General features: G+C 46.3%; 1 protein-coding gene across 6 annotated transcripts in view; it reads right to left on the bottom strand.

The window, feature by feature from the left end:
- The window catches only part of LOC147020927 (protein RUFY3-like), a 77,092-nt gene that overhangs the window by 34,210 nt on the left and 15,579 nt on the right, over window positions 1-27,303 (bottom strand). For 2 of the 6 annotated variants that reach the window (XM_085890600.1, XM_085890603.1), the window contains exons 2-7: window positions 3,021-3,236; window positions 2,718-2,753; window positions 2,431-2,478; window positions 2,143-2,207; window positions 1,904-2,012; window positions 1,696-1,813 (exon numbers count right to left, since the gene is read on the bottom strand). In XM_085890600.1, the coding sequence (XP_085746726.1) occupies window positions 1,696-1,813; window positions 1,904-2,012; window positions 2,143-2,207; window positions 2,431-2,478; window positions 2,718-2,753; window positions 3,021-3,236 (592 nt within the window). Of the gene's footprint in view, window positions 1-1,695; window positions 1,814-1,903; window positions 2,013-2,142; window positions 2,208-2,430; window positions 2,479-2,717; window positions 2,754-3,020; window positions 3,237-10,835; window positions 10,910-27,303 lie in introns of those variants that run through there. The other 4 variants (XM_085890602.1, XM_085890601.1, XM_085890604.1 and 1 more) reach the window with 4 other exon arrangements.

Below are 27,303 nucleotides of genomic sequence, written 5' to 3'. Positions count from 1 at the left end.
AGTCTATGAGCCAGTAGGATTGGTCGGTACCATCAGGGGGGAATAATTCTTATCGTGATGTTGGCAAGGTATACAACCCTAGAGTTTGAAAATATGTGATAGCATTGCATTGGTGGTAGCTCTTTTTGTGTTATCACCCTGTTTATATGCCTACCCTTAAATAAGCTTTTGTGCAAAATGGTCAGTACAAGGTAAGACATCCGACTTCAACTTAACAACATTTTTTAAATCAATCAAACATTAACCTTGAAATTTGTTTCACCTTTTGCGAGGAACATTTGCTTCTCAACAAAAAGTGCTAAACATGCCTCGGTTGAAAGGTATGTCATTGGTGACACATATATCAGTGTATTTCTTGTGTGATAAATCATACCACCTTGAGAAAAGTATTTGTCTATCATTTACTGTGGAAAGTAAATAAAAGTTCTGGAACAATATAATTACGTGGGTGTTTAGCAAATGTATTAAGAAAACCAAAAATCTAAATTTCTTTTTTGTATGTTGTATATTAAGATCAGGATCGCAGACAATGTTACCCCACCCCCCCCCCTCCCCAAATGAAAAAATACCTAATTTGGACGGATTTATGTAGTTTGGTCAATGTCATGATATTTTCGCTGTTGTTGTTGAAGGATACTTTCCAAGAATCAAACAAAGGTAAATGATAGCATGTTCATGAACAAGGTTAATGTTTTTTCCCTGTAATTTCTCAAAAAATACAGAATTTCAGGGATTTACATACTCAATAATGCACATATGAAGGTATCAAACACCCATATTACACAATATAAACCAAAAAGACAGTAGCAATATGGTTAATCATGTGCAAACTGATGAATGATTCAAAGGTGAAAATGAAACACAATCTTCTGTTCTAGGGCATAAAATTACAGAATAGAAACACAAATGTGGTGTTCTACACTAACAAGGCCATTACCTAGGCCCAATGTGTTGCTGATAAACATATTGTCTAATGAACCAAAGACGGATCTTTTATAGTTTCTCGGAACATGTCTGATCATATGCACTGATTTAAAGTGATATAAAATGTTCAAGATGAACTTAAAAATCACAATCATTATCCAGTTCTTCAATATCCTCATCTAAACTTTCTCCATCGTCTGACTCAAAGATGGATATGTTCTGCAATGTATCAGCACTGGACTATCAGTGCCTGTAATTGAAAGCACTAAATGCTGGGCTAGTTTCAACAACTGTTTTGAAAAGCAAATAACATGAGCTACGTGCCTACCAATTTTCAAGAAGATATAGCCTATAATAAGAGAGAACCATTAGTTTTAAATAGAATGTCTTCTTCTGTCTTACGCCGGTTTAAGAAAAGGTTATTTTGGGATGGGGTTACGAAACGGCTAATAACACACCAAAGGCTACCACCAATGCAATGCTATCACATAGTTTCTGACTCGAGATGTATACCCTGCCAAAAATTATGATGAGCATTATTCCCCTCGGATAGTACTAGTGGCCAAAAATTACTGGGTCTGGCTCATGGTCTATTGAGGTTTTCCTAGTCCGACAGATTGTGCAGTTCACCTCAACGAGGCAAGGCAAAAGACTACATTAAGTCACCTTTTAATGCTAGATGCATGGTGGGTATTGAAATGTACGCAAGATAGCAATGCTAAGAGTTCATCATATAATGTGCCACAGTGCGTCGTCCCTGTGAGGACACACTTGAGGCCTGGAAGGTCCCGCACACTGGCAGCAATTTCACTCGATTCCGGACAAAGCTTTTCCACGAGCTCTAGGGGCCCCCAAAATGTCTTGCTCTGCCCCAGGAAGGACTTGCGAACTGTTACAACACATGAGCACACAGAGATCATTGCACATTTGAGAACCCAAGATGCGTTTGACTTAAACAGTGAAACCAAAATGCACTTACCTTTAAGACCATGTTTCAAACAATGTTCCAAAATAACAAAAAAGTGTTGTAGAGGGGGGAAGTCTGACTCCAGGCTGCGCCCCAAATTCAGTGCCTTTTCAATAAGCACCTGCAGGTATAAAGATAAACTCTCTTAGAACAATAAACCTTTGTTTCAAACAATCAAAAAACTCTGGAATATTCATTACTTCTGATGCACACAGACAATCGGTATCAGACTCTTTAGTGACCATAATTACCTTGATGCTCAGCTTGGCAAGGTTCATAAGTTTAACTCGTTCCTGAGCAATAGGATCAAGTGGTTCTGTCGAACATGCAGGACAGATGACGGGGAGATGAGAAATGAGCAAAGCCGGTAAACTTAGGCAACCGTTCTCTCCATTTGATGTACACAATCTCGTAAAAGTGCTGATATTTGCATTGTACAATTTTTTTCTCTCTCTTTAACTGGCTGACATCATCAAAAGTCAGTAACCAAGAAAAAACATGGAAAGTACAATTACTGCGATCATCACAAAACTTCGTACCTTCACAGTAACGGAACCGGGAAGGTGAAGCTCCGTTAGAGACGCCTTCTATGGAAATACAGGTACAGAGACACTCAGACACAGAGGCTGTCTGCATGCTCTTTAATAATCCAAGTAATGTGGAAATATGCAGACACCACCACCCCCCTCCCACAACCACCCAATCACCCCTCTCCCCCCCCCCACAATCTTTTTTTTTCAAACTGTTCAAACTCCTCAAAATATCCAAACAGCAATTCTAACAATTATACAAAGCATTGTGTATTCAGGATCATTGGTACAAAGACCTGGTCTCCTCACTGATTCCAGATGAGGTGATGGACCTAGAAAGACAGAGAGAAAACAATAAGTATCGGAGTCATTATTCAACATACTTTTCTGTACAATCAGTTCAATTGTCCAAACATTGTTGTTATTGTTGAAACTTCATTTGCATTTGACGTTAAACATACGGGTAGGGGCATGTGTACAATTGTGGCACATGGATGAGGGTTAAACCTGCCACTGTAAATGGCTCTTATCGCATAATGGCTGAAGTGGGTAAAGTGCATATACTCCATTATCTGCAGACAGTTTGATCCGAAACGCACACTCGGGCAACAAGGAAATGTCATTGAGCTCGCGAAGGCAGAGCCATTCCCCATCCACAGAGACACGGAAGTTACACAAGTAGATTGTCTCGTGTGCATGACTCGTGGAGCAAGCATCTGCACAAGCGCCTCCTTCAAGGGAAGACCCGGGCGGTTGCCTTTCTCCTACCGGCACTTGCCCTTCACCTCCCGAGCCTGGCACGGCTGCCATGTCACCTGGACCACACGCAGAATGCACTGTTAGGCAAGGCAAATCCAGTTTCATTGTTATATGTATATTTGACATTGGATTAATATGGTTGGGACTGTCCATTGTTTGGTAGAAAAGGCACAGCCAGGCAACAGTTAGTGCTGGGATGTATTCCACCAGTTTGAAACGACGACGAAAGACCACACTTAACCTCAGGCCAATTCTGTTTTTCTTGGTCGTTCAAAATTGGTATAATAGAGTTTAGCATTGTTGGTGGTTTCTTAAAAATGAAACATACATACATATTGTTATGTTTGTGGGGGTAGATGGAGGAATTTCATCGGAAAGATAGGATTGTATGGAGTTGTTTGTCCCATGGATGTGGAGGAGACATCTCGATATAATTAAGAAGGGAGACTGTGAGCTTAAGTGTTACATATCACCACACAGGGGGGGGGGGGGTGGTACAGTGTTAATTAGATGGGGATTAAGGATAAGTACCCCCAGTATGTAATTGCCCCCCTGTGACTTTTCCAGATGTTTTTTGTATTACAAACAAGCAATGGAAGAATTACGTTTTTCGAACATGACCAAGTGGGCAAGAAGCCCCGCTTCCAAGAGTGACGGCGGGCAAAGTCACGCCCCTGAGACTGATGATTGATGGGCGTGAAGTTAGTGAGAGGAAGAGGAAGAAGCAAGAGGGGCGACTTTAGTCAGAGGACAGGGAAGCAGCTCATAGCAAGAAGTGAATGCAGGGAGGAGGTGAAAAGGGCAGCAGAAGAGTCACACAGTTGGAGACCTTGGCTCGAAGTGGGACCGAAGCAAGAGAGGCAGGATCGGCGGTCAAAAGAGCAGGGCATTACGGCTGGCTTTCCTTCGACGCACGAAGAAGATGGCACAATTTTCGTATTCATGCTGAGGTGAATGGGCTCACGTTGTGGAACAAGACGCTAGCCATCGACTCTTGGCTGATCGTGAGAGACCGACCTTGAAGCCTCGTGTATGTCACCAAAGAGAGCAGCTGCATCGGCCAGCGTGAACAACGAGGAAGCCGTGAGGTGGTTTCTGAGCCTTGACGTCGAGTCCCGTCTCCTGTATGTCTTCCCGCCCAGAGAGTGACTGGGCGCCATTTTGAGTGCGTTTTTCCCACACAGTGATGAAGCGGTTTTGGTGACCTTCAAGCTTGGAGGAGCCCATCTCTGGGCACATAGCCAAGTGCCACAATAAAGGAGGGATTTTTCTTTTATTATTCTGTTCCCTTGTCTGCATTCAAGTTTGCGTGGAGGCGCCTCAATTAGATTTAGATTTAGTTTACCTCACGTTTTTTTTTTCATTATTATAATCTGAAGTATTGTCATTGTACATATTTGATTACTGTCATTAAATTATCCATTTAATGTAATTTAATTTGCTTGTGTCCATGTATCTGTTGTGGGTCGAGTACAACCCGTGTGTCTTCGTCCTTCACCGCCATTTCTTTCCTACACACACATTAATCTCTGAGAGTCTCAGCTGTAAGCCTCCAAGGGAGAAGTGTTTGGCCATCCGTCCAGGTGGGGGCTAAACCCAGTTGGGGAATATTCGTCTTCTAGAAAAGAGACCTTTGCTGTCTGTCTGACTGGGTTAAAGTTATGTACTCTCTCTGCCTCTTCATAATCATTTATTAAATTGTTAAACCTATGACCGACTGTCTTATCCTGTATTCCTTTGCACACTTCTGGACGTTTGTTTAATTCCCTCCAAGTCCAAGGTGACCTTTCTGATAACACGGTACCTTTGATATTAATTCTGTTATATGCTGTCCATTTCTGTGTTTTGTCCTATATGCTATCAAAACCCTCTCCACTCTCCCAATGTATGTATATATATATATATATATATATATATATATATATATATATATATATATATATATATATATATATATATATATATATATATATATATATATGAGTGAGAAGTTCATTGTGGTGTGCGAGGGTGGAATAAACTGGTGGATGCTGACATCTGAGTGTTTGAACTCACAAGTTAAAATAAAATTGTTCTCTGAAGGAAAGTACTCTTTTTGTGGACAGTGATTAAATTGGTGTCTGCAGATTGGAGAAACAGGATTTTACAATCGAGTCGGTCAAACGGTTAACAGAAAAAGTAGTTAAAATAAATTGAAATTCCACATCAGTTGGTGCCGTGACTCGGATGTGCTGATTCCCTGAGGTCTGGAACGGCAAGTGCTTGAGGGAAGGTAAACAGAGAGCGTTCCTGGACGGTGGGCCTGTCTTAACGGGTAACGCATTTCGAACAGAGAGTACATGTCAGAGAATTGCGTGTGGATTGAATTTATGTAGTCCAAATGATAAGTACGAGAGCATTATTGTATCTTTGAGCATTGAAGTGTATACTATATAGTAGTTGTGATTGGTTAACCTGTTAACGGTTTGAAAGATGGGTAATACAGGTGGAAAAAATGATGAGATAGTGTGTACCGAAGCAACCTGTCCCAGGCCACGAAGGGGTACATGCACGAGATATATGTTTGACAAATATGGGCCTGATTCTGTGAGAGACGTAGCAAATTGGTGCATTTGGACTTTGAAAAGTAGATTGCCTTTTCCTGAGAATGGTACATTTGATCGTGATTGTTTAAATCATTTGAGAAAAGTGCTGGAGGAGAAAAGTAAGGACAAGAAGGCCTCAGAGCATGTACACTGGAGCGTATACATGGATTGGATGGAGGAATGTCGTGAGAGGGTCAAAAATACGCGGTGGTTAAACCTGAAGGGTCAGCTCGACCAATTAACTAAGCAGATGCCAGTAAGACTTGAGAATAAAAAGAGGAGGCAACGAGCTAAGCCTGCCAGATTTGAGGATGAAGAAGAGGAGTCAGATACGTGGCCAGAAAGCATCGCTCCGATGGCGCAGCCGCTCGAGGATGAAGAAGCGGGTGCAGAGGGAGATGATGCCACAGGACAAGAAGAGGCTCGACGAGGAGCCAGAGGTGTAATCAAATCGGAGACAAAGGAAGCTGAAACACAATGCAGAGAGAAACTTCCTCTTGCTGACAAGGTTGGAGTGCAGACTCAATCAAAAAAAGGTAACGTCGGAGACCGCAAAGGAAGAAGCAGATGAGGCACTGATAAGTGCGTTTCCATTGCGAGATGACCCGGGGGTTAGGGATGTGCAAGCGATATATCGACCATGGGGTTGCGAATTAAGAACCATTGCCAATGAGATGCCGAAGATGAGAGAGGATCCAAAAAAATTCCAGCGAGAATTGCGTGTGGTCATAGAATGCCATAGGCCAACTTGTATGGATATGAATATCTTTCTGAAGCTAATTGTGCCGGAGGGGTTACTCCGACAACTGAAACTGAAAGCAGAATGGCCAAGTGAAGTGCCCGAAGACACAGATGAGCTCAAAGAACATACTAACAAACTCATTGAGTCAGTGACAGAGGTTGTACCACTCAAAACAGATTGGGGGAAAATACAGGCGTGCAGACAGCGCTCTGCCGAAGACCCACTGGATTACCTAGAACGGTTACGGAATGTGTATCAGCGTCACTCTGGATTAAAAGAAGAGGAAGGGGTCCCATTCACTCATGTGTTCATTAGCGGTTTGGGAGCCAAATTGCAGAACGAGATTAAGCGAGTGTGTATTGGCTGGAAAACTAAAGAATTAGAGGATTTGATACCATATGTAACCCATTGTAACTCATTGATCGAACGGCGTCATGAAGAAATAGATGAGGCTAGATTAATGCTGGCTTAGGTTAACGGGCAAGGTGAATGGACCGGTGGGAGAAATGCGAGATATAATGCACAATACAGATGGCCAAGCTCTAACCGTGGCCGACCACAATACAGAGACCTGCGCAGAGAGGTCTGTCGTGCGTGTGGGCAAACAGGTCATTGGGCCAAGTGGTGCCGGAACAGCAGGAATGGTCAGACTTATGGTACGAACGGACCGGTAGGAGAGAGGCGAGGGGTACAACTAAACAGAGATGGAGCGATTGGAGGTGCATATTTCCATCAGCAGGACGGATGGGGAACATAGCTTGAGCAAGCTGGCTCATTTCAACCCCCTCCACCTCACACTGAATTTCCTCCTCCGCCCTCATTTTCACTTCCTCCACCGCAGCCCTCATTTCATCCCCCTCCGCCTCAAAGTTCATTTCAACCCGAAAACCCATTCGCTTTATGATAAAGAACAGAAGAGACCGTCTGAATTACCCTTTCTGACTTCAAAACCATGTGACGAACCAAAATTGACTTTGAAAATTGAAGGCCGAGTGATTCCTTTCTGAGTTGACACAGGAGCGACGACGTCTGCTCTCAGAAAAAGTGACTTCCCGGATGCACCTTTATTGCGAGAAGGAGTGATGGGTCAGGCAATCAAGCCCAAAAGGGGTGTAACCTAGGACTAATTGGAATAGAAATGAAACCACTTTTATTTGTTGAGAAAAGGTCTGCTGCATGACATACTAAAAATCTAATAAAATATTTTTGGTGGAACATATTGTATTTAATGATTGAAAATTGTAATCCATTAGCAACTGTCGCACGGGCTAAAATGAAGAAATTACGATAACTTTGTGAATAATTAAGCTACATCCACAATTATTGGTGTGTTTACCCATGTTTTTGAACCAAATCTTTCAAATAAACACATGACTGAACAGTTTAGTGCGTTCCTTATCTTATTCCCAGGGGGCCCCCACCCCCAAATGTCAATTCAGCTCTCCAAAGGTAAACAGGTTTATAATTCTGTAGTTTGATCAAAAACCAAATCCTTTATTTCAGCCTGTTTATTGTCAATGCACATTTGCTGGTGGTACCAATGATTATTAGTGCTAAAATATGAAAATAGTAATGATTTATTACATCATTTCAATGCTAAATCCTCACATCTCGGAAGCTAAAGATAGCAAGTTAATACAGCTATTTTCGTCTCTGGTTTGTTTCTATAAGACCTGGCTCTCATTATGATTTGTTTCTTGGTGTTTTCTGAGAGTTCAGGGTTTCAGAATTATTGAGTACTCCCTGCTAATATCTATCAATAGATGGCAGCACCTTTCAACTTGAAGAAACATGCCTTTTCAATTTCACTAAATCAGCATATTTTGCCTATTTTTAAATAAGAATGAATGAATAAGATGAAAGGTAAGTAAAATTTAAGATAAAGAATATCTTGACGCAAGAGTTCAGACTAGATGTAATCATTAACTCCAAATAAATTGCATGCAAAACATCCAGCAGACCATGCTGAAAGGTGCATTGTTTTAATTCAGAACTTCTTCTTAATCTTCTTCTTCTTTCGGCTGCTCTTTCTTCTTCTTTTAATTCAGAACGAGGGAGTATTAATTAATCTTAAGTGGTTCCTGATGACTGGACTAAAGATAGAATTATCAAGCATTTTGTGAATTATCAGAGAAAAGGTCTCAAGTGCATTGAATGCAATTGAACACAGAACTGGGAAACTTTGGTGTATGTATATGAAATGTATAGACATAGTACGGGACTTCCTACGATCAGAATGCACGTATGATTGGAAGCTGCATCTACAGATTCTCTAAGACATGCTTCCCTACTTTGCTGCCTCAGGGCACAACTTGTATACCAAGTCAGTGTACCTGTACCTTCAGAAAATGACAAAGCTGCAGGACAGTAACCCATTCGTGTATTCAAAGTTTATGGATGGCTTTCACGTCGTACGAAGATCGGATCGCTTTTGGGCAGGGCTGTCACCTGATCTTGTGATAGAACAGGTTCTAATGAGAAGCCTTAAAACAACTGGTGGTTTGACAAGAGGACGGGGCATGACTGAAACACAACGACTGGTATGATGCCTGTCCAGACCTGTTTGTGCCGAGGTGAACAATGCCATGCAGCAACTAACCTCAGTCACCTATTCAACGAGTGAGCAACACAAGGACTTGTTAAAAGCTCGGCAAATGAGAGATATGGATGATACAAATAAACTCATTTCCATCCCAGCTGAAAGAAATCCATTTGAAGACAGCCCCACATTGCACAATATTGTAACCAGTGTAGCAACCAGGGATGATGTCAATGTGGAACAAGCAGAGCAAGTTTGGCAGAAAATTCTGAATGAAATGGAGGGGCAACATGTTCAGCAATACCTCTTCAGGAGAAACTAGAGGGGGAGCACTCGGTAGAGTGTAAAACCTCCGCTGCCTATACTGCTAGGTCACTCAAGTGAACCTGATATCCTATTCATTCAATTTGACGTCAACAGTGCTCACAGAGTTATAGTTTGCAACTTTCCCTTTTACTTTTAACTTTTACATACTCAATTCATTCATCATAACTCGATTCCTTGAGACAGAAATTGATTTTACGTGGGTATATCCACCTGAAGTTCCAAAATCTGCCGCAATTATAATTCTGGCATGCTTTTTGATGGAAATCACTTATAACATGTAGAAATGCCAAAAAAAATAAAAGCGAAATTTTTTTGAAAAAAAAGTTGCAAAAATTTCTGGGTTTTTCTCTAACAATTTTTTTTTGGGGGGGCGGGGGGTTGGAAATCACTTAAAACATGTAGAAATGCAAGAACAAAAATTCAAATATTTTTTCAAAATGGCCACCATAGCTACCATATTGGACTTTGGACCTAGTCCAAAATCTAATGGCATGATCCTTGGACCATACCTAATCCCCCCACCAAGTTTCGTCGAAATCCGTCGAGGAGTTTTTCCGTAATACTGTTCACAAACAAACAAACAAGCAGTCATAGACTGGTACTTACGAAATCGTCAACTTGACCTCTGACCTTGTCTAATAAAAGCTGTCTCTAGAGAAGGTGGCGACGCAAACCAGAAGTTTCTACGATGATTCTGTACCAAACCATCAAAAATCGTAACGACGACCGAAGCAAAAATCTCCATTTCTCCACGAAATTATTTAATATCATTTTATCAAAGTCACAAAACCGTAATATTCGGCCATCCACCAACAATCTTTATATAATCTGACGGCTTAGCGAGTCAGGCATGCGACGATAACCTTTATTGGGATAAAAAAAATGACTTTTAAACACCATCTTTATCGAAAACACCGTCAGCGCGCACATGCAAAACCTTTACGTGACTCAACGACGCGTCTGCTCGAGTGAGGTGCACCACGTGACGAGCCGTGACGTGGCGAGTGAAATATTTTTTATACAATCTTAAAACGTCTCCAAAACATCCGTTTTTTACCAGGATTTCGACAACCGAGTGTTAAGCATCCTAAGCGATCGCAAAAACTGAAGACAAAATTAAAATCGAAGTTAAAACGAACTCGTAACATCGACCGAAGCAAAAATACTCCATTTCTCCACATTAATTTACGGAATTATGTTTGACCTCACTGTGACCTTGACCTTTGACCGATTTTGACCAAAATCTAATCAGCGCGAGCCATCACCCTCCTGAATCACGTGGTGTAATTTGACATTGGTAGCTTCTTCTGTTCTCGAGTTATTGTGCCTACAAACAAACACATAAACACACAAACACACACACACAAACAAACACATAAACAGAGGACGGAAGTCATCAATATACTTACGAAATCTTTAGATTTCATAAGTAACAAACAAGCAGTCATAGACTGGTACTTACGAAATCATCAACTTGACCTCTGACCTTGTCTAATAAAAGCTGTCTCGAGAGAAGGTAGCGACGCAAAGCAGAAGTTTCCACGATGATTCTGCACAAAGCATCAAAAATCGAATGTTTGACCTCACTGTGACCTTGACCTTTGACCGATTTTGACCAAAATCTAATCAGCACTAGCCATCACCCTCCTGAATCACGTGGTGTAATTTGACATTGGTAGCTTCTTCCATTCTCGAGTTATCCTGCCGACAAACAAACACACACACAAACACACAAACAGATGATGGAAGTCATCAATATACTTACGAAATCTTTAGATTTCATAAGTAATAAACAAACAGACAGGGGTGAAAACAGTAACCTCCGTCCATTTTTGATGGCGGAGGTTAAAAATCAAGTGATCACTCCTGAGTCGGTCTACAATTAGAATAAATGGAGAAAAAGTAAACATTGATCCACAACTGCTCTTTCAGAGACTGGTAATTGCAGGAACACAGGCTGAAAATCTAAAGTATGCCTTTCAATCTGATCTATACTCATTTCCACCTGATTTGTTTTAGACTAAATATGTGCTCTTGAAAGCAAACAAAACATCTCTTGGCGAAAGCTATTTGGGCTACCCTACCACAGGGGGAGCAACATTCTGTACCTCTGAACTGCCAGTATGTTCTTGATGGTGGTGCTTTACTTCACAGGATCCCATGGCAAATCGGAAAAGCCTTTCAGTCAATTTTGGACAGATACATGACCTATGTGAGGAAGCATTATAGAGAGGCAGTTGTTGTCTTTGATGGCTACACTAGCGAGCCATCGACCAAAGATGGCACTCATCAGAGACGAATTGGAAAGCGCCAAGGACGAACAGTGCACTTTCAACCCCAGATGACCCTCCAATTCAAAAAAGAAGAATTTCGATCAAATAATGCAAATAAGCAGCGATTTCTTCACTTTTGAGCAACTCCCTAGAAACAGCAGGTTGTGAAGTTCATCACGCCAGAGGCGATGCTGACTTGCTTATCGTGCAGACAGCAATACAAGTTGCTGCTCAGCGTGAGGTGATTCTCGTTGGAAATTACACAGATCTTCTGGTACTCCTCAGCTACCATGCAAAGAACTTGGGCCATGATGTCTTCTGGAGACCTGAGCCAAAACAGGGACAGACTGAAAAATTTCTGAACATCAGATGTGTACGTGAGCACCTTGGCGAGACTATCTGTGAGAATATTCTATTTGTGCATGGTATTCTCGGATGTGACACTACTTCACGAGCGTTTGGTTTTGGGAAGGGTGTGGCTTTAAACCTGCTACAGAACAGTGAATGCTTTCAAGAGCAGGCTGTGGTTTTTAATAATTCTGCATCCAGTAAGAAGGAGATAATTCAGGCAGGACAGAAAGCTATGCTTTGTTTATACAAGACAAAGTCCAATGACAGTCTAGATTTGCTAAGATACCACAGATTCCAAGAACTAGTAGGTGGTGCACCCAAAGGTATTGGCACCAAGTTCAGGAGCAATGAAGTACCACAGTTTCTGTGTCTATCACCAAGTGCAGGAGTGGAAGGGCATGAACTTGCAGGCAGAGGACTGGGGCTGGAAAGTTATTGAAGGGAAGATGCTTCCTCTAATGACAGATTTGGATGTGGCACCCAAAGCACTGTTAGAGGTCATAAGATGCAAATGCAAGACGGTGCAGAAAACGTTGTGGATGCAGAGGACTTGATCTGGAATGCACACCGGCTTGCAGTGAATGCAGAGGCATCTGTGAGAATATGAAAACCGAGAACTCCGATGACAATGCAGAGGATGACACATACAATTTGACGTGAACTGCATTTTGTCATCATCAACATTCCATTACAGTGGAAGAGTACCAAATTTGGTAATATTTTTCAGACTAAGGGTGGCATCTCCCCACAGTTGATGAACTCTGGATGTTAATACGATTCCCTATGAGCTCTTTGGTAATTGAAGTCATTATTGAACGAATGTGAACCAAATCTAGTCTTGGTAACCCTGTATCAGGGGTTGTAACCCCCCGTGGGGGGGGGGGCTGGGGCTCCCTGAGCCACAGGTTGTTGTTTCAGTCATTCTTATTCATTAAGACTGTAAAGGGACATTATCAGAGTATCATAAGAAGCAAAGTAAATCCAGCTGTAATCATATTTGTGGTCACTATTCTTTGCAACCTAATTTCACCAGGTCCCTAATTACCAATTTCTAGGGACCCCCCAAAAATGATGTTCCACCAAATATTTTGCATTCGATTTTTTATATGTTATTTATCATGTTTGTCATAAGATATTACCACAGGTTTGATTTCGATTCCAATTTGTCCTAGGTCAAATCCTATTTTGACTTGGCCATGAAAGTAGTGGGAATGTCAGGCGTTGCCATGGCGATCCCACTAACTGAACAACTACGGGTAGAGGTTGGACCACTGTCCGCACAACATGCATTTTTGATGGCAACTGATACGCCAATTAATCTGTTGGGAAGAGATCTATTAAGCCGCTCTCACACCTTGAAGATTTAGCCAGCGTATGCCGATTTATGAAAAATTTGTCTAAAACGCTAGCACACGTCGAATACGTTATGGGTACGTTTTGTATACGTTAAGACCACGCTGAAAAACACTGCCATACGTCATAGTACGCTGGCTTTAAACGTTGTACTTTTGGGTTGTCCTCAAATTTTTGCATGCTTGAAATTTTACGACGTATGCCTGCGTATGACTCACACGTTCTGCTACGCTGGCCATAAGTTGTAGGCACACGTCAACTACACATTACTTGTAAGTTACTCATAAGTCGAAACACGTTGAGGTAATGTTTAGCATACCCAAAACTTATTTCTAACCTACGAGTAACGTTTTGTAAGCACGCGACACGAACATTGTTCACACTTCGCAACACGTTACTTGAAAGTTCCTCATACGTCGAAACACGTCAAAGTAATGTTGAGGGTACCCGTGACTTCTTTATAACGTATGAGTAACGTGCTTGGGAATTATTTGTAAAGCATGTCCTACGCACAAATACGTATGTAGACGTATTTGACGTCTTCAGGACAACCACAGAACTTACTGAACGCGTTTCTAACTTACAGATACCGTATAATGGCGTATTGGCAGCGATTGGGGAATTGGTATATAAAAAGGGGCTTCGCAGGAGGAACCCGTCTTTTTTTTTAGACTTCGTGGTGAGTACATGTCCATGTCATTCCGAGAGATGGAGGATATGGCAAGGCTGAGACGACAATATCTTCCTGTCCTCGAGCATCAACATGACCTCATCGAGTTGACACTGCACCAGTTGCATGCCAATAGAGCCGGGAGAAGAAGACGTGAATGGAGGAGAAGGAACTGGGTCAGACAATGGATCGGGAGGCGACCCCATTACGGCATATATGACCAGCTCATGGTGGAACACTGGAATGAGGACCATGCATCCTTCATCAACTTCCTGCGAATGCCCACAGTGATGTTCTACGAGCTGCTAGCCAGAGTGGGTCCAAGGATAACCAAGCAGTACACCTTCTACAGGGATCCGCTTGAGCCTGGCATGAGGCTGGCACTGAGCCTGCTGCTGTTGGTGCTGTGACTGCAGTGTTGTGGAAGCGATTTAACTCGTTCAATGAAAACGATTTCAATTGCCGATCACCAACGTCCAAAAACAAGAGGCAAGTGACAGCCATTTATTTAAATCGTTCAGTGTAAATCATTTCAATAGTCAAGTGGAAGCGATTTAACTCGTTTAATGGAAACGATTTCAATTGCAGAGCACCAGCGTCCAAAAATAATAGGCGAGTGACAGGCATTTATTAAAAGTGAAGTTGCAGCCTATGAATAGAAAACCTCATGTAATCGTCGACGATACGCTGCCACGCTATGCATACGTTAGACTATTTTTGTGGTTGAGGAAATTCGCAAAATTTCGCAAAATTCGAGGTTCACGCCCACTTTTCCTCCGTCCAATGGGCGAGCGTGGCTCCGCCCCCGAGCTCATCCTGATCCGGAAATTTGCATATGGGTTCTCCTGCCGTACTATAAAGCGCCGAGCGCGGGGCGAATTCAGTCAGTTTTGGGCTCGGGCGAGTTGGAGAGGTGTGGCGGCGGCGGAGTGTGGCAGCAGCAGTCAAGACGGGTCTGGAGGAGAGTCAGTCTGTCGGGGTTCGGAGTCTGTCGGGGAGCTGCAGAGAGGGGAAGCCGGGAGTGCGGTCGAGGTCGCAGTGGAGTCGCTCGTCGCGGGACCCAAGCAAGCCAGCTATCCTCTTTCCCCAGAGCATCAACAATTCCCCCCTTCCCCCACCCCCCCCGCGCTGAGATAGTGCGGAAAGGGGGCCCCGTTCCCACCCCATTCCAATCAGTGCCAACGAAACCCGCGGAGCGCGGAGTCGGGGCACCGCCGCGACATTTGCGGCTCATCACAAGATGGGTAGGCTCCGCCCGGTCTCGCGCCCACAGACCACGTCTGCCCCCTTGTCGTTGAGGGTGGCCCTTTTATTTTGCTTTTGAGTATATGTGTTTTCGGCGCCGTCTGTAAAGTAAAACTGTGTAAGTGTTGCCATGTGCTCGCGTAGTCGGTAGTAGATCTGCATTATTGTGTTTCTTTTGCAATTGCTTTTGGTGCAGAATTGTTGTAATTGTATATGTGTGCTATCCGTGTGCCGCGGAATAAATGTGCCTTATGTTGAACTGTTTTTCCCGTTTTGCTTCATCTTTTCTTTAATTGAATCTCCATCTTACTTCACGTAAAGGGTTGGTAGTGGGCTAAATACGCCCAATAATTAATCGGAACCGTCGAGGTTGACGGTAACACCGCTCGGTTATCCCGATAGTACGGAACGGGTTGCTTAAAGTGGCCCGTGTCCGAAGTCGACCTGCGGCGAGGTGCGATCGCCCGGTCTACCCTCCGTGTGGGTACTTAGGGAGGTCGAATTTGGCGAACAATCCTATCCCACGCGGGGGGACGATTGGCACGATCGTGGTGAGGCCGAAAGGCCCACCCGTGACTAGTTCCTGGCGTTAGTCCGAGAGGGTCACGACAGAATTGTCCGTCCGGTGGGCGACGTGCCGCGATTCGAGTTACATGGCCGCTCGCACACCGGCGGGCGCGAATTCGCAATACTGGTGTCAGGTCGTGGGACACAAACCCATCCCCCTCCTCGCGGCACTGGTGTCGGAGAGCGGGAAAACGGGCTCTCCTGTCTCCAGCTAAATTCACGGGAATTGGTCCAGGGGTGAGAGGAGCGACCCCCGATTCCCTCCAAATTACGAGCGATTCAAATTAACCCCTTACGAGAAATAAGATGGCGTCTCAAGGCGAGCGGGAGCCGGGGGTATTAGAAATGGATTTAGAATGTGTAGAATCCATGGCACGGGATGAAATCCCCACGCAGGAAATGTTGGTTGGACAGGACGAACTCGCCCAACTGAACCCAGAGCCTGAAATAGGTGCGGCGGCGGCCGCGGTGTATGACACCTCCCCTCCCCCTCTCCACCAAAACCCTTCCCCGATCACTGCCGAAACGGCTCACCCAAGCGCACCCGACATGGCCCAGCTATTCGCCATGCTGGCTAAGATGAATGCGGATGCGCAACAAATGAATGCGAACATAAACAGCAAAACAAATGAAATTAAAAACGAAATAAAAGGCATGAACGAAAAGATGGATACAAACACAAATGAAATGAAAAACGAAATAAAAGGCATGAACAAACAAATGAACGAAATGAAAACGAATATGGAAACAAACGCACTCAAAATGAAGGAAGAAATGAAAGAACTGCGGGGTGAGACGCAGAACATGGGCCGAAGCCTGCAGGCGGGCATGAAGGCAATGGCAGCGGAGCTCAAAATGGCGACGCCACGTGTGGGAGCGAACGAGCTGGGAGGGAGTGCAATGGCTGTCGGGTCCGCGGTGGAGGTGGGTAAGGAGAAAATAATTCGGGGGACGTGTTGGGCGAGAAGAGTGACGGTGACCGAGAGGGAAAAACTAATTGGGGTGACGGAGACGTGCACGAGGGAGATAACAAGGGAAGAGATGGAAATAATAGTTGAGACAAGGGAGGTAAAGGGTGAAGAGATGACAGAGTTGGCAGAGACGCGGGAGATGGGAACGATAGAGGAGAGACTACACGATGAAGACGGGGTTAGAGACGCGCACACACACACACACACACACACACACACACACACACACACACACACACACACACACACACACACACACACACACACACACACACACACACACACACACACGTAGTGGAGAACCATGAGGGGGAGCTGGCGGACTGGTTAGAGACCTGGTGCGAGCAGCTGGTTGGCCTCCTCCAGGAACGAGGGGAGGGAGTATGCCCCCTTGAGGCGAGTCACGACCAGGTGAGTTCGGTCGTGCTTTGCGAGGTTGAGGGGGACGAGTGCTGCGAACAGGTGCACGCCGAGCTTGGGGGGTTTCGAGGCCCCGGAGACCCTTGTGGGGACACGAATCCCCAGTGTGGTTGTCCCGGTGTGTGTGGTGCAAGGTGTGAGTGCGTCCCCGTGTGTGGAAATGACCCCGTGTGTGAGTGATGTGGTGGCAAGTGTGCCGAAGGGCGTGCTTCCCAGCATGCCGTGTGTGGATGAGACGCCGCGAGTGAATGGAGCCACGTGTGCGAGGGAGGTGGCATGCGTGAGTGAACGGCCAAGTGCAAGGGAAACCGTGTGTGCGAGAGAGCGGTATGTGAGGGAGATGGCGGTCGGCATGTGTGAGCATGCAGCCGTGTCTCCCGGTGTGAATGTAATGGAATGGTGTATGAGCGTCGTAACACGCAGGTGTGCGTGTGTTGAATGGCGACGGGGACGGCGACAGAGAGACAAAAGCCGGGTAGCAGCTGTAGCTGTTTCGGGAACCGTGCCGGGTTCACCCAGCAGCGAGCTCGAGGTCCGTGCTGTACAACGCACGAGGCCCCCACGTGCTCGCTTGCGGGAGTGAAGTCCCGGTCTGGAAACGCCAGTGGTGGATTTGCCGATCCCGCAGACGGACAAAGTTTAGGCAGGTAAACGAATTTGGACCGGACGGGTTCTCCACGCGGGCGTGTGTGTTTAGCTCCAACGGGCAGAGCACATGTGTTCGCGTGGTGAACCCCTCAAGACGTGAGGCTTGTGGTTTTTTTAGGCGCCTGGTGACGTCATGGCTGCGTGTGTGGTTGGAATCCGGCAGGAGGGTGAATCCCTGCCGGATGGTACCGTCCAAGAGGGACGAGGGACGCGAACGGCTGCCATGACGTCACGCCAAAGGTGCGCGGCTGTGAATTGCCGCGCTGGTGCGCAGGTTGTGAGTTTCCATGCTGGTGCTGCGCGATGGAAAAAAAAAAAAAGCAAAGCAAGCCTCGCTTTCGGGTGAACAGGATTCCCCAGGCAAGGGGTGGATGATCCCCTTGGCCAGGGCACAGGATGGAAACTAGTTCGGGGGAAGGGTTAGCTTAGCTAGACCGGCTCCATGGGGCAGGGGTAAGTCCTCATGGGGCCCGTGAAATTGATTAGTTCGAGGGATTGCAGTCAGATTTAGGTTGGGAAAGTTATTATAGAGGTTTGAGGACAGTGACAGACTTGTGAGTGTGTAGTGGGGACGTAGCTTAGCTACGTAGTGTTAAATGGAACGTGCTATAGTTTAAGGGACGACGTGGGAGCACGAGTTAGTTAGGGGAGGTAGTTAGAAGAATGGCAGAGTTCAGTGGTGTGTGTGTTGAAGAGTTGGTGAGTGAAGCGGATGCATGTGCTTGGTGAATGAGTGAGGCCAGCGGGTCTGTGAGAGTGGAGCGAATGGGGAATGCATGGTGCGATGAGTGATTGGGGGGAGGAGTGACTCCCGCCCAAGGGACCCCGGGGTCAGTATAAAGTAAGTTAGGGGGTTAGTCAAATTTACAAAATGGAGGTCATTTTGTTGTTGGTGGGAAAGTAGGCTCGATACCCATTTGGAGGGGTGCAGGAGCCCTGTTGACGGGCTGGGAGCATGGCTGCGAAAGGTGAGTATCGCTGAGGGGGTACCCCGGGCACCAGGCTAGTCGGCCGTAGTAGGCCAAGGGCCCATGGGGGGCCGGGATAGCGTAGTGGGCACGGGTGCGTCTGCTTGGTGCGGGGGCCCGGGGCGCCATTAGCCGCGTGGGCAGTGTTGTGGGCACGGGTGACCCTCGGAAAGGGGCCCGGGAAGCCAGCCTGCCACGTGTGCGTTTCAGGGGAGGTGCCATGGGGGGCACTCCCCGGTGTTTAGGGGGCTGGTAGGCTTGGAGGCAGTGTAGTGCCCGGGGGTGCCATCGTAGGGGAATCGGCAGAGGGTCTTGCCTGCCAAGGGGAGCCACGCTTCCCAGCCATGAGACCGTGTGAGGGCACGGAGAGAAAATTGGGGGGCGAGGCCCGAAATAGTGAGGACACCAACACAGCCGACGGGAATCTGGGTTCTTAGAACCAATAGTTTAAGCGAGAGGCGCTTGTTGAAAGCCCCAGGGTAGTTTAACAGTTAAATGGTTAGGGTAGATTAGGAGATGTACCCCTACGCACCATCCATCCCCTCGCTCTCGTTGTGGGCCGCTGGACCCACTTTGTGTTATAGATCGCTGAACTCTGGGGAGGCCATTCTGAGGCTTCGTTGGGCCTCGACACAGGACGCTAGCTCTCCCTTATTCCCCTCCGGGAAGGGAACGTAGGGGTTGGGAGTAGGCTAGTAGACGATAGGTTAGCCGAACAAGGACAGTAAAGGGGGTTAGGGGACGATTTATAGTGGGGAAGTAAAAATTTAAACAACAACAACAAAAAAAATTAGTTGGGGCTAAATTGGGGGTTACAAATTAAGGGGGTGGGTATGGACAGTGACAGGCAAAGGCGATAGGTGGGAGGGAGACAGTAGGCAGGTCCGAGCCCGCCTTCTGAGTGGCCAGCACCACCGCACTCCCTCCACCAACCTCCACTGCAAGGCAAAGGCCGGCCCACTTCATCGGCAGCTGTTGTTTTGCTGCAAGGCCTGTGCCGGCTGGATCGTCTGCAGCTGCTGTGCTTCAAGGCCTGTGCCGGCCAGTTCGTCTGCCGGCTGTGTTTGCCTGCAGCGGCCCTGTTCTGCAGGCTGTGGTTGCCTGCTCACCTTTGCCATGCCATGCCCACTGCCCCTGTTCACCAGGCCCGTTCAATTTTGCTTTGCCCCCCCCCCCTTGTTCATTGCCATGTGCGCCAGGATCAGAAAGCAACAGTTTGCAAGCTGCAAGAACTGTCCTGTTGGCAGCTACAACACGGGCCTGCAGTGGCGGCCCGTGCACCGTGTTTGCGTCCATCCTTTCATCCATCCATCCATCTGTTGTGCTCATTGTGTGTGCCACTTGAGCTGGCACGGAGACTGCGTTTGTGCAGCCCATGCACCGTTGTGGTTCACTGGGTTCATTTCAAAAGGGAAGGCCTTGGACTGCGTGTGAGCAGCCGGCCAAGTTCCCTGTCACCTGCATTGTTTGAGCCAGAGACTGCATGCGAGCAGCCTGGCTCCCTGCTAACTGCTTTCTTTTTGCAGAGTCCATTGATCCTGGGCCATGGTTTAGTGTAAAATTTGTAAGTTTAGGTTAAGACGTACTGTACATATGAGTGTGCCCCCGGCATGTCTGTCTTAGCGCCGGCAATTTTATTTAAGTCGTCCGTGTGAGTGGGTTTGTTTAGTTAGTTACTCAGCCCTCAGGTTATTTATTTTGGGGACACGAATACCATGAATGTCGCACTCAGGGATGCGAAGGTAAAACGTACTAGGGGAGAACTACACATGATGGCACACGAAAATTTGACGACTCGGGACGAGTCTGTAAAAAGGGGAGGGGGTAGTGTTGTGGTTGAGGAAATTCGCAAACCACCATTCAGGTTCCGTAGGTGAGATATCTCTGTAAGTACATGTGTAGTTAGCCCAAACCTGTTGTTTAGAGGGAATAAATGTGATTCATTCGGGCTGCGACCCTTTAAGATAGCCGTTTTTCTGTTCTATCTTTATTTTGAACCAACCACGTCTCAACCTCCATCACACAACAACCACCAACCGCAACACCGCTTCACAACAACAACAACGCCAACAGCCACGACCTTTACCTTCACAACTCGCTCTCGCAAACATCGCATCACCACCATTCCAAGCGTCGCCATGGCCATAAACCGCCACTTTAGACCCTCCACCACCTTCACCTCTCCTTCTGCGGCCATTCCCGCACCGCTTGTGGGCACCGAGCGTCAGGCTGTCCTGGACTCGTACAGGGCGCGCGCCGAGCAGCGGGTGCAAAAAGCGGCCTTTCCGAGGAGAAGTCGGATCAGGAATGATACACGCCCACTTCTGTTCCGTCCTATCAGCAAGCACGGGGCGATTTGGCCCCGCCTCCAGGTGCGTCGGAGTCGAATCGATATATGCAAATTCGAGGATCAGGGGAGGTTCACGCCCACTTTTCCTCCATCCAATGGGCGAGCGTGGCTCCGCCCCCGAGCTCATCCTGATCCGGAAATTTGCATATGGGTTCTCCTGCCGTACTATAAAGCGCCGAGCGCGGGGCGAATTCAGTCAGTTTTGGGCTCGGGCGAGTTGGAGAGGTGTGGCGGTGGCGGAGTGTGGCAGCAGCAGTCAAGACGGGTCTGGAGGAGAGTCAGTCTGTCGGGGTTCGGAGTCTGTCAGGGAGCTGCAGAGAGGGGAAGCCGGGAGTGCGGTCGAGGTCGCAGTGGAGTCGCTCGTCGCGGGACCCAAGCAAGCCAGCTATCCTCTTTCCCCAGAACATCAACAATTCCCCCCTTTTTTCCCCCCCGCGCTGAGATAGTGCGGAAAGGGGGCCCTGTTCCCATCCCATTCCAATCAGTGCCAACGAAACTCGCGAAGCGCGGAGTCGGGGCACCGCCGCGACATTTGTGGCTCATCACAAGACGGGTAGGCTCCGCCCGGTCTCGCGCCCACAGACCACGTCTGCCCCCTTGTCGTTGAGGGTGGCCCTTTTCTTTTGCTTTTGAGTACATGTGTTGTCGGCGCCGTCTGTAAAGTAAAACTGTGTAAGTGTTGCTGTGTGCTCGCGTAGTTGGTAGTAGATCTGCATTATTGTGTTTCTTTTGCAATTGCTTTTGGTGCATAATTGTTGTAATTGTATATGTGTGCTATCCGTGTGCCGCGGAATAAATGTGCCTTATGTTGAACTGTTTTTCCCGTTTCGCTTCGTCTTTTCTTTAATTGAATCTCCATCTTACTTCACGTAAAGTGTTGGTAGTGGGCTAAATACGCCCGATAATTAATCGGAACCGTTGAGGTTGACGATAACACCGCTCGGTTATCCCGATAGTACGGAACGGGTCGCTTAAAGTGGCCCGAGTCCAGAGTCGACCTGCGGCGAGATGCGATCGCCCGGTCTACCCTCCGTGTGGGTACTTAGGTAGGTCGAATTTGGCGAACAACCCTATCCCACGCGGGGGGCCGATTGGCACGATCGTGGTGAGGCCGAAAGGCCCACCCGTGACTAGTTCCCGGCGTTAGTCCGTCCGGTGGGTGACGTGCCGCGATTCGAGTTACGTGGCCGCTCGCACGCCGGCGGGCGCGAATTCGCAACACTATCGTTGGTTATAGGTTGTGGATGCCTAAACACGCTAATCAATCGTTGGTATAACTTATCTACAAGTTATCGAAGCGTTCTGTGTTCATTACTAGTATATTATGCATTTGTCCAAGTCGTTTTGAATACTTTAAAAACTGAAACAAAAAAATAGTTCATCGTGGGAATGAGAAAAAAAGAATTAGCCGAAAAGAACATCGAACAATGGTGCAAAGTAGTCTCCTATTCGTGGACGCAACGAGGATCCATCATCACCCACACCCTCCCCATCACGCTCACCTACTACTACTGACATGGACCTACTACGACTGACACGCTCACCTAATACTACTACTACTGATACTACTGACATTGACATCTACTCAACATGGAGTCTGGAACACTGACGAGTTCCTCTTGTGAAGCCCATTTGTATGTACTGATTCTCCTAAACGCTGCCAAATCGCCATTATACGGTAGATGTAAGGTAGAAACACGTTCAGTAAGTTCTGTGGTCGTCCAGAAGACATCAATCAAATTCGTCGACATACGACAATGTGCGTTTGAGATACGTTACACATAGGTTCAAAGCACGCTACTCATAGGTTAAAAATTAAGTTTTGGGTATGCTAAACATTACCTCGACGTGTTTCGACTTATGAGTAAGTTACAAGTAACGTGTGTCCGACGTGTGTCAACGATCGCAGAGCGTGCCGAGAACTTATGCCAGCGTATACGGAACATGTGAGCCATACGTCGAGTACGTCGTAAAATTTTCAGCATGCTTGAAATTTCACGACGTACTAGACGTACCATGGAATATGACAGCGTACTTCAGTGGTTTTCAGCGTGCTCCTAGCGTATACACAACTTACCCATACCGTATTCGACGTGTGCCAGCGTTTTAGACACATTTTCAGAGGCCGGCATACGCTGACTAAGTCGTCAAGGTGTGACTGCGATGTTGACACTTCCAATTTTCAGGCGGTTTTGATTTAAATCGGCGTGCAGCAGGTTTTTAACAGAGAACGCCACGAGTTTGTCGGCGATACGTGCAGCGCGCTATGCCTAAGTTAAACTATTGTTGGGCATAGGTTGCGAACGCCGAGAACAGGCTAAGCATTCGTTGGTATAAGTTTTCTTTAAGACAACGAAACGTATGTGCCCGTTACTAATATGTTATGCATACGACCAACACGTTATGAATACGATGAAAACTTTTTTAAAAACCTCAAAACTTCAACGTACGCCAACGTTTTACATACATTTTTATACGTTGCCATTGCTGGCTAAAACGTCAAGGTGTGACAGCATCTTTATGTAAGCTGAACTGTACAGTGAAATGTACCCGAGGGGGTGTATTTGGATATACCTCACGAATCGCATATTACGAAGCTGAATTTATTGCAGGAAAGTACAGAGAATCTGGTATATCGGTGGACTGTGATTGATTGTGAAGCATTTAACTATTTGCAGGAATATGTGTCCAATTTGAAGAGGATCGTACCGAGGTGTGCAACTGGGTAGGTCAACATCACATGGACACCAACAGGGTGCAGACTCGATTGCATTGCATTGCAGATTGCGACGTTAAGAGAAAAGATAACGTCTATGCGAGTGAAACACTTTCAAAATTAAACCAGACTTTTGACATAACATTGGGGACAATGTGGATTGGGAAGGAAGGTATTGGCCTGGAGGTGAATCTAACGCAGGAACAATTAAAATTGTGGAACCAACCGTCCAGTGTTACACCGCATGTTACCTTAGCGATTGCAAGAGGTTGCCGGACAACGGACATAGAGCACATGGTAACCTGTTTGAAGAAAGCATCACAAGCGACTTTGATGGAGTCGTGCCAAGTAAACGGAATTTGGAAGATTGGAGCAGATGAATATTGTTGGTCAGAGTGTCGAGGAACGGTGAAAGCTGTGTTCAAGATGGCTGATCTATCAGAAATAAATGGGTCACATAAATTACCTGAATTACTGGGGCAGGTCCCGACTTGCCTGTGGGCAACACATGCCAACGATGTAGGGCGAATTAGAGGCATGCACCCAGTCAAGATCAATATAGATCCAGAAAAGAAACTGCCTCAAAAACCGCAATACCTATTGCGTCCAGAAGCATAAGCAGGAATTGCTCCCATAGTGGAAGCGCTTTTGAAGCAAGGGATAATTATTCCCACAGTCAGCCAATGTAATATGCCAATTTTACCTGTAAGAAAACCTGGGAAGTCGACGTGGAGATTCGTACAGGATTTGAGGGCAGTGAATGAGACGGTAATTCCGGCATATCCTGTCATTCCAAATCCAGCTACCATTCTAGCAAGCATTCCAAGTACTACTACCTATTATAGTGTCATAGATCTTTGTTCAGCTTTTTTAGCATACCGATAGCCCCTGAAGCACAATTCCTTTTTGCGTTCACGTATAAAGGAAGACAATATACTTGGATTATACTTCCTCAAGGATATACTGAGAGTCCCACTCTGTTTTCCCGAGCCTTGAAAGAAGACCTAGATGACGTAGTTTTTCCCAGTGGATCCCACTGATCCAATACGTAGACAACCTGCTTATCTGTTCAATGTCGAAGGAAGCATGCAAATGAGATACGTTGTTACTTTTGGGAGCTTTAGCCAGAAAGGGACACAAAGCACCGAGAGCCAAATTGCAGCTTTGCCAAGAGGAGGTGAAATATTTGGGGCATATTTTGAAGGGAGATACGAGACGAATCTCCCCGGAACATATAGCTGCAAGATTAAAACTGCCCAAGCCAACTACTGCTAAACAGATGAGGTCTTTTCTCCGAACGACAGGCTATTGCAGGCAGTGGATACCTGACTATGCGGCCTTCGTGCGCCCCCTGCTGGAAATTGGTTTGGCGAACGCGCCCAATCCACTGACATGGACACAAGAAGCAAACGAGGCTTTTGTAACATTGAAGCTCTATCTTCTGCTCTTGCTATGGGTATACCAAACTATGACAAACCTTTCCATTTGTACGCAAATGAGAGTCGGGGGTTTGCAGTCAGTGCTGATACAGAGGTACGGGAATAAATTACGGCCTGTTGCATATTACAGTACTAAATTGGATCCGGTAGCGCAAGGATTCCCATCCTGTTTAAAGGCAGTCGCAGCCGCTTCGCTCGTGGTGCAAGCGACAGAAGCACTCGTCGCAGGACACACTTTGATTCTCATGGTGCCGCACGCAGTCACAGCTGTACTGTTAAAAACCAAAACAAAACATTTGTCGGCTTCAAGGGCAACGACATATGAACTCTCACTCACAGTGCCACCGAACATTATGATTAGAAGATGCGCACCGCTGAAGCCTGCTCGCTTGCTGCCAGTAGCATTGGATGAAGATCCTCACGATTGTGAGGAGGTAATCGGACACATGTGTCTGCCGCGTCCTGATTTGAAAGACACTCCAATCCAAAATTCTGAATTGATTTTATAAGTCGACGGTTCATCATCCCGCGCACCAGATGGATTTCTATTAACAGGCTACGCCATTTGCTCTGACCACGAAGTAATTGAAAGGGGGAGATTGGCTGTGAGCTACTCCACGCAGCAAGCAGAACTGTTCACCCTCACTCGTGCATGCCACTTAGCCAAAGGCCAAATAGTGACAATTTACACTGACTCCGGCTCTGCCTTTGGTGCTGTACACGAATTCGGAGCCTTCTGGCATGAGAGGGGGTTTATAACATCATCAGGTGCGTGGGTGAGGAATGGAGCATAGATTGCGAATCTACTGCAGGCGATACTTCTGCCTCACCAAATTGCAGTGGTTAAATGTGATGCCCACACGGGAGGATCTGATGATGTCTCACGGGGAAATGCAAGGGCAGATGGAGCTGCAAAAGCTGCTGCCAACACTGAAGCTCTCTTGGTATCACAATGTGTATTGACACAAGTGGCAACGCCAACCCTTGACGATGTAAACACTTTGCAAACAGCTGTTAGTGCTGAAGAACGAGATTTGTGGATAATGGCTGGATGTGAATTTGATAATGAATCCAGATTATGGAGATCACTTGATGGGCATGTGGTGGCACCAAAAGCACTGCCACCCTGGTTTGCATGATTGGCACATGGGGCTGGGCATTCCAGCAAGGGGGGCATGAGTACTTCAATTGGGAGACAGTGGTTTGCCCTGGGGTCTAGTCCAATTGCAGAACAGTACTGTAGGACCTGTCACATTTGCCAAGAACATAGCCCTGCAAGGGGTGCAGATGGCCCCAGGTGGCCATCCAATTCCATACAGACCATTCGTTCATATCTAGATGGATTTCATTCAGTTACCAAAATGCTGTGGCTTTGAATTTGCTTTAGTCATTGTAGATTTGTTCACCAAGTGGGTTGAGGCTTACCCTTGTGGGAAAGCAGATGCCATCACTGTGGTTAAACTGTTGATGAAGGATTTCATCTGTAGGTTTGGAATACCTTGTAGGATCTCCAGTGACCAAGGTACTCATTTCACAGCCGAAGTGGTGAAGGAGATGTGTCGGGTTTTGCAAATCAAACAGCATTTGGACTGCGCTTACCATCCAGAATCTGCGGGGGCAGTAGAGAGGCAGAATGGATTTCTAAAGAATAAACTGGCAAAGATTTGTGAACAGACTGGATTGAAATGGCCAGATGCTCTGCCCATTGCTCTCATGACTATGAGATCTACTGCGAATTGAAAAACTGGCTTATCTCCGCATGAGATTCTGATGGGAAGACCGATGAGATTACCGAACTCACCTCCTTTGACTATAAAAGACATGAACGTGCAGCAAATGGACGACACGTTGCTTGCGTTGTGTGTCACTCTGAATCATGCTGTCAGGACTTTTTATGCGCAGGACGGAGACTTTGTTTATGTGAAGATTTACAAAAGGAAGAACTCTCCTCAAGCACGT

This window comes from Eptatretus burgeri, chromosome 8, assembly GCF_056783735.1.
Source record: "Eptatretus burgeri isolate ZD-2024b chromosome 8, Ebu_testis_v1, whole genome shotgun sequence".
Taxonomy (NCBI): Eukaryota; Metazoa; Chordata; class Myxini; order Myxiniformes; family Myxinidae; genus Eptatretus; species Eptatretus burgeri.
This window is presented reverse-complemented; position numbering and strand designations above follow the sequence as displayed.